At 42.1% G+C, this 8,532-nt stretch overlaps 1 protein-coding gene across 1 annotated transcript in view; it reads left to right on the forward strand.

Moving 5' to 3' along the window:
• Nucleotides 1-8,532, forward strand: part of PDE4DIP (phosphodiesterase 4D interacting protein) — a 144,482-nt gene that overhangs the window by 92,775 nt on the left and 43,175 nt on the right. Inside the window, 2 exon segments of the mRNA XM_007457126.1 lie at nt 4,481-4,713; nt 7,349-7,784. Of these exon segments, the coding sequence (XP_007457188.1) occupies nt 4,481-4,713; nt 7,349-7,784 (669 nt within the window).

An 8,532-nucleotide genomic window follows, 5' to 3' on the forward strand; every position in this document is an offset into this window, starting at 1 on the left:
GGGATCCTCCCGGGCCGGGGGCACGGGCCCGCGTCCCCTGCATCGGCAGGCGGACTCTCAACCACTGCGCCACCAGGGAAGCCCGACTCTCTGAGTTTTTAAAGGGAAAGTGGATCATTGGTATCTGTCCTTCTGCAGAAGCAGCTGGCTGGGCTTTTCCAGTGATAGGCTCCTTGGAGCTATTAGGGAAACTATAGGGGACATGAGGCTTTCTGGGTCTGCCTCTTAATCTCCTGCATAAGAAAAAGAGGAGACGTCTAATAAATCAACAGAAAGACCCAAGTGAGAAGTCCCCAAATCTCACAGGATTTGGCACAGTCTTTGACTCTTGAGGACACAAGCAGTTGTCTGGAATACCTCACATCCTCAGCACAGTTTCTTTACCTTCTACCAAGATTCCCTTTTTGCTGCTCTAGACACACCTGACCCTAACTTCTCCCTTGAGTTCCTGCATGAACTCCACTTCTCCTTTTGCTTGGACAGCTTCTTGTGAGTCCTCCTAACCGGTGCTTGTAACTTTAATTATGTACACCACTGCCCCTCTGGACAGATCCCTTACCTCTCACTCCCTGATTTCACTGAGGATCTTGGGTGAGAGAGAGGGATCTGCAGGATGAGAGAGAGGGATCTGCAGGATGAGAAAATATCCACTCTAACACAGAGCTAGATTGGGATGTCAGCAAGTCACTGATGGTTATTGCTACTCTGGGTCAGGGTTAACTTCAGAATAAGTGAACAGGAGACACAGATATGGAGAGAACCAGATTCCGACTGATGTGGTCCAAACTATGCCTGATAGCACGAGTTCTTCACTCTGCTTCTCAGTTATAGGCAAACTGGTTTGTAAAGTCACTTCTTCCTCAACCTTCTTTTCTATAGCCAAGCGTGGAGAAAATAATCAGACAACATTTTGAGGTCAGTCCAAGCCTGGAATAAACCTTTACACTGGGGCATTTGTACTTCCCTTGCAATGTCTTCCCTATCACCTGGCATAGGAGAGACTTAATAAGTTAGACAAGTATTTACCTGTTGGATGAAAAATACCTTGGGTAAGCACTGTTTTTCTCTGTATCACCTTTCCTTGAAAATCAATCTTCAGTTTTGGGGAAGGAGGTGTGTGAAATCATTGTAAACTTACTTCAACTTTTCTGAGGTTTGTTGGTGTGACTCTCCTGCTGCCAATTAAATAAAGCTTGTTTTGTCATAACTGTTTTGTGTCCAGATTCTCAAAAATGTGTTTGCTTGTTTCCCGGGAACTGGTCCCTTAAGATTGAGCTCTGAGCTTCTCCTAGTTGTGTCCTTGGGAGGTAGACCTTATTCTCAACACCAAGCTCCCTTCCCACTTCAAGCATACGCACACTCCCCCTAACAAACACATCCAACTTTGTGTGCCTTTTAAGGCAAGAACCACCTTTTGGCCAAAGCAGATTGCTTCATCTTTATTTTTGGACTCACCCTCCTCAGGAAGTGCCAGGCCTGGCCATGATGGTAATTGTCCTCAGATACCTCTCACACAATTCCATTCCCAATCAAATGTAAGATCTGTAACAAATACCTAGGAAGTTCCTGTGAAAGAAACTAGAGTAATCAATCATTGCCTTTCTTCATGTGAATTTTTGCAATGGAGAAAAGTTAATCAAAAATCAAAACTGCAAAGGAGAGTCAGTGATGAACTTGAAAAAAGATCATTTTTAATTCCCTAATGCTGTCTGAGAAATGAATTACACTGTGGGAGGTATGAAGGAATAGGGCTAAAACAAAACCACTCTATTCAAATAAGAGATGAGATCTGCACATTGATCTCCATGGGGCAAATGAAAAACCAGCACACGAAAAAGTTGAATTATACCATGGAAGCAATAGAATAGATGAATTAGGAAATGTGAAAAACAGCAACAGCAACAACTACCTATAAGGGACGTAATTAACAGTAGAACTAAAGGATTCATACTACCACCGCAGACACTGGAAGCCCTGGGGTTTTGCTTCAGGAAAAACAATAGAAACACTAGCTTTCCACAGATGTTAAAGAAAAAAAATAAAAAGGTTAGATCCTGAGTCACTTTTCATGCATTTACATTTAAATTTTACAGACAAGGCAGCTAAAGTAAACTCCCTTGGACATGGAAATATGAAAAGGCAAATTAGCCTGGGAACAAATCAGACCTCTATTTTCTTGTTTGAAAGTAAGAAATCGGACCAGATGAACCTTAAGGTCCCTTCTGGTATTAACATTCCATGGGTCTTATTGTTTTCTTTTTAAAGAAAGTAGGTATATTTAAATCAATAGACGATAACATACATCTAGAAGGCACTTTAAAAATAGATGGTATCATTAAAGTTAGACATTTTTAAGCAGAAGGAACCCTTAAGGTTTAGAAAAGAATAAACGTGTCCATATTCAAAGCTGATGACATTGTTTAGTTAGTTGCAAAGAGTTTATTTAGAAAGGTAATGTCACATAATTTAAATGAAGGGTGAGGTCATAAACTCAAAAGTGGTTTTATCCAGTCCCCCTTCCTTTTATTTTGACCCAAGTGCTTCGTGGCACATGTGGGGATGGCCACCAGTCCAACTAAGCCTGGCAGTAGAACCATAGAAACACATTCCCAGGAGCCTCTCAATCTCAGGTTTACAACCCCAGGTGGGATTGGATGCCTAGGAAATGAGCACCTGTGTGAGGCATCTCTTTCTTCTTTGACGGGGGTGTGTATCTCGCACATCCCTTTACAACCTCAACTGCTATGCTACTAAATGCTTTTACACATACGTGCCATATGAATCAACCCCAGGACGTACCTGAAACCTAGATTTTATCATGCTGTTACGAGGTCCAAAGCAACAGTCAATGGCTTTGTGCCAAGCCAAGCAGCTGTTAATCACTGATCCATTTAAGCTCCTCTGAGCCCTGTTCTGTCCAATATATCAATATTTCTGACCTAAATGAAGCAATAAAGCACATAATTAATTCTACAAATCATCCCTAATCAAGTGGCCGCTACATGATTTATGGAGATGCACATAAATATTTTGATGACTTTGATGATTGTGAAATGACTCTGTATAGCCGGAATGAATTTGTGACAGGTACAAGTCATTATATTTATAGAGATAAAAGAAAACAATATGACCCAGAAATAGCTGTGGGGAGAGTTGGAAAATTGGGAGGTCAAAATTGACCTGAAGTTAAGTAAAACCCCAAAATGCTGCCACTGAAAGGAAAAATAAGCCCATATGACATTGGGATATAAGATTAATATTCGACAGACAGGCAAGAAAGTCACATACTAAAATGATTAGTCATACACTAAGTAGATTATCATACTCATGTTTTGGTTTCTACACTTTTAAAAGCATGGGAAGAGCTGGAGAGGAGCCCAAGACGAACAATAAAATTTTAAAGTTAAAAAATTAATTAAAAAAAACTTTTTATTTTGTTTATTTTAGGCTGCATGGGGTCTTCGTTGCTGTGCGTGGGCTTCACATTGTGGTGGCTTCTCTTGTTGCAGAGTGTGGGCTCTAGGTGTGCTGGCTTCAGTAGTTGTGGCACACGGGCTTAGTAGTTGTGGCTCACGGGCGTCGTTGCTCTGTGGCATATGGGATCTTCCCAGACCAGGGCTTGAACCCGTGTCCCCTGCATTGGCAGGCAGATTCCTAACCACTGTGCCACCAGGGAGGCCCTAAAATATTATCTGAGGAAAAACTATACAATCTGCTTTAGTTGAACGTTAAGGAGTAACTTCAAGAGTATCCTCAAAAAACAAAGGTGATGGGAAATTGCTTCTGCTTGTTTTTTTCTCACGTGCTTAGATTTGTAGAGAGAGTTTGGCTAGCAACATCAGCATAGGGTGATAACCAACAAGGAAAATTGGTTGCTAGGCAGGTGGCCTCTCTTTAACTTCTCAGCAATTGTAGAGTGTGATTCTCCTGTTGCCAATGAAATTAAGGTTGCTTTGTCTTAACTGTAGCTCTGCCTATACGCTAATTCTCTGACTATGACTCCTGATTCCTGAGTGCCCAGATCCTTCCTGGTAATCATCCTTTTTGGAGTCTCAGGCTTTGAGCTTTGATATCTTAGCCATGATCTTTGCAGTCAAGGACTCAGGTGTTGAGCTGATGAAGCTTCCTGACTGTGAGAAGACTCCTGGAGAACTCTGTCCCCTCAGAAAGAGAAGAATCACAGCATCCACACTCTCCAGTCCTGTTAAAACCTCATTTGTTTGCTTTTGTTTTAAATTTGTTGTGTGCTTGGGTTTTTTCCCTCACCCACCTCTGCCCGTGGCAACAATTCTCCCTGCTTGTGGGGTATGTCCTCTCACCCAAACCAGTCTCCAGGGCCCTTATGGCTGAGGAGTCCTAGAGGGGGAGCTCCTTTTAGGTCTGCCTGTTTTGGCCCCCTAGAAGGCTGCCTTTGTGATCTGATGTTCCTCGTAGATCCTCTTCAATGCACTAACTTCTTTAAACCATGATTTTCTTTCAGCTCATCAAGGTAGCTTTGGAGAAAAGCCTGGCAGCTGTGGAGACCCAGAGCGTATCTCTTGCCCCTCCGTCCACGACAGGAGGGGACAGTAACAGGGGTCTTCAGGAGGAAATGCTCCACCTGAGGGCTGAGATTCACCAGCTCTTAGAGGAGAAGAGGAAAGCTGAGGGGGAACTGAAGGAGCTCAAGGCTCAAATCGAGGAAGCAGGATTCTCCTCTGTGGCCCACATCAGGTAGGATGTGCACCAGAGAAGGGGAGCCTGCTGATGGAGAGGCTACCATAGCCAAGGGACTCACCTTGCTGCTGCCAAGGCATTTGTGCTGCCATGGGGCTTCTTGATCCACATCCCATGCTCCGTGCATTCATTGTTCTACAGATTCTTAGAAAAGTTAATAATATTGGTTAATGGGAATTATCAATAATTACCATTCAAACTATTCAAATAAATCTGGTCTTAATTCAGTATAATAATGTCCATTATTAGCTATACATATATGACTGTCATGAGTGGAAATCTCGTAGTTGTATGACTCGTATTGCTCTTTTGAATTGACTGACATGTAAGGAGTCTTCTGCTACCCAAGATGCTTCACTGCTATATGCAGAACCAGAATAGTCCATGAGGAGAAGGATTTATACAGAGGCCCTTCCGCCTCCACTCAGCTCTCTCTCAGCAGCACAAATCCTTAAGTCACAGAATAGCAATTTTAGTAATCTCTGCTGTTTTATTTACTTTGCAAAAGTGGTAAGTAGCTTATTCATTGGCTAGATTGACCACTCTGTCTTTAATGGCTTTTTTTCAAAAGATGCTTGGGGAACATGCTGATAACATAGGGCTAATCCACTTATTCATTCATCCCTGAGGGTCATAATCATAATGGCCTGCTGTTTAGAACACAGCTGTGCAGATGTACAACTTCTAATACATGCCCTATTGTTTCCCTGCCTATTGTGTGCCACTTAAATGTCCCTGAATCATAGAATAACATTAGTACAGAAGAGGGCCTTGGCATCCAGCATAATGTCTTATTTCATAGTCGAGGCAACTCTGGCCTAAAAAGTTCTGGTAACTTGCTCAAGGTTGCATAATAGTCCCTGGCTAGACCCCTGGCTCCCAATTATTAAATTATAAACCTTTTTCTTCTATACTGTATACTTTGTCAAACAATTTTTGAAATACTCTTGTGATCATCCTTAATGTTGGTTCTTTTACTCTGAATTATCATATTTCTTTTCTTAAATTCTACTTAAGTTGAAGCTTAAGTTTGATTTAAACTTTGTTATGTGTAAACTTTGTTGTGCTACCACGGGTGAGAACAATACATCTCTTTTGATCCTACAGTTGAATATACAGTCCAACCAAATGTAGTGCCTTCATGAATTATTTTCCTTTTTCCTCAGTTACTAACCTAAAACTGATTGAACTCTTCATCCAACCTGAAGCACCCACTGATACTGTAGAATATAGAATCCATGTAATTCGTAGTCCCTCTTTTGAGATTTTGTTGAACGTTGCTGTTGTTAGTTTGTATTGTGAACACAGCAAATATAAAGTTATGACATAATATTAACTATTCTTCTTTATACCACACGTGTGCCCCTTTCTTTCCCTTTTACACATCAGTTTTGGTAAAATACCTGTCCCACTTTTCTCCATTGAAACTCTCATAGACGATCTCTCTGATTCCTGTGTCCTAAAGCATTTTCATCCTTGATTCACGCTGGACAAGCCGTGCTCTATTCCAAAACTTCAGGATCTGAGAAACCCAGTCTAGGGGCATAGCCAACTGCTGGTCCTTCAGGCTATGAATTATTACTTCCTTTGCCTCTTCTGGTCAGCAGTTCTCAATTTAGCGTGCTTAAGAATCACCTGTGGAACTTAAGTAAAGTGTCGATTTGTAGGCCTTAGCTCTAAAGCTTTTCAAACAAGCACCTCCTAGGATTCTGCTGTTAGTATTCCTCGGGTCTGCAGCTAGTATGAGCAGGATTAAATGACTTCTCTGTTGCAGACACCGAGCCAGCCATACCACTTATGTAATTTCATGTAAGCATCCAATAACTCCACTAGGTCAGTGTTAGAGGTTAAGTGAACTGCCTTTTTAAGTAAATTGCCTTTTTAAAGCCATATTTTTTATTGCTTCCACCCAATCCTAGTGAAATATTTGGTGGGAGGAAAGGCTGCGTCTAGAATGTCTTGGTGAAAATTAGTTATTTAGTCCATTTTTATTTCCTCAACAAATATGAATATTTTATGCGCAGCTGGCACTGTGGAGGTTCTGGAAATACAGGGTGACCGGGACACGCAGAATCCCTGTTCTCATGAAGATGATCTCCTATCACAGGAGCCAGACGTAAAGCAAATAATTAACATACGTACATTTGATTATAGTTGTGATTAGTGTTATTTATTTCTTCTGTGTTCCTAGGTCCAAATTTCTCATCCAGTAGTTGAAAAGTGACGGATGATAATTAATAGGACTGTAGAATCCATAATAATAAATTTGTCCCAATGTCCTTTTTATTTTTTTCTTAACAGCGTAGTTACCCTTGTTTATTCTGGAGGCCACTGAAAATTAGAACATGAGGCTGCAAGCATGAGTAAAGACAACTAGACTGGGTGTCTTGAGTCCTAGATTTTTAGTGATGACGCTGCCACCAAGTAGCTATGGGAGTGCGGGTAATCTCTTGCTCTTTCTGAGTCTTGGTTTCCTCGTGTATAAAATAAGGGAGTTGTTGTAGGTCTCTGAGGTCACTTCATGCTCTGGGGTGTCTCTGAGTCTCTGATGGCCTGAGGTGTGGGTAAACCAGGCTATTAGGAACTGAGGCCAAGACCAGACCTGGCCCCTGATTATGTATGTTTCCTGTAGGAACACCATGCTGAGCCTTTGCCTTGAGAATGCAGAGCTGAAAGAGCAGATGGGAGAAGCAATGTCTGATGGATGGGAGATTGAGGAAGACAAGGAGAAGGGCGAGGTGATGGTGGAGACTGTGGTTGCCAAAGGGGATCCGAATGAGAATAGCCTTCAGGCTGAATTCAGAAAGCTCCAGGGAAAACTGAAGAATGCCCACAATATCATCAACCTCCTCAAAGAACAGCTGGTGCTGAGCACCAGGGAAGGGAATAGTAAACTTAATCCTGAGCTCCTTGGGCATCTGGCCAGGGAGATCGACAGAATGAACACAGAGCTGGTTTGCTCTTCTGGAAAGCACCAATGCCAAGAAGAGGAGGGTGCGACCGTGAGGCCGTGCCCCAGACCCCAGAGCCTTGACCTTGGGACTGCCTTCACAGCGGATACCCACCAAGTAAGTGTGGGATTAGATAGAATGAAAGACCCTTGGAGAAGGGTTGGAAATGTCACTTTCTACCTTAAACAGTTCTGCCCTCTGGTCAGGAGGTACCAAGGGAAGGGCACCTTTGCACCACAAGTAGTGGTGATAATATTCCTCACACATCAACCTTTAGAAAGGTTTTTTACAACATTATCTTATAAATATTACGTGAATAAATAATTTTACATAAATATTTGAGTGCCTAATTTTCCAGATAAGAGACTAGACATTGGAAGCAGGCAATAAGGCTTTGTCTCTGTCCTTCAGGTATTCAGTATGGTGGGAAAAGATGGCACAAAACCAGATCCTTTCAATAGGATGCAATATAGGGATACATGGGGTTTTAAGGCAGCCAGACAAGTGGTGTGTAATGACATCTCTTCCTTATCACTGCCATTTTCATCACAGCTCATCACAGGTGTCTGTCCCTGAGCCTCAGAAGGAGTTATCAGGATCCTCTAAGGGGAGGCAGCTGAGCTGAGGATTAAGTAAAATGGAGACTATGGAGGATTTTTTTTTTTTAATTGGGGTATAGCTGTTTTACAATGTTGTGTTAGTTTCTACTGTACAGCAAAATGAAGTAGAGGTCCCTGTGCCATACAGCAGGTTCTCATTAGCTATCTGTTTTATACATATTAGTGTATATGTGTCAATCCCAGTCTCCCAGTTCATCCCACCGCCCTCCCCCTTTCCCCCATTGGTGTCCATACGTTTTTCCCTA

The sequence above is a fragment of the Lipotes vexillifer genome, unplaced genomic scaffold, assembly GCF_000442215.2.
Source record: "Lipotes vexillifer unplaced genomic scaffold, Lipotes_vexillifer_v1.1 scaffold511, whole genome shotgun sequence".
In the NCBI taxonomy this organism is placed as follows: Eukaryota; Metazoa; Chordata; class Mammalia; order Artiodactyla; family Lipotidae; genus Lipotes; species Lipotes vexillifer.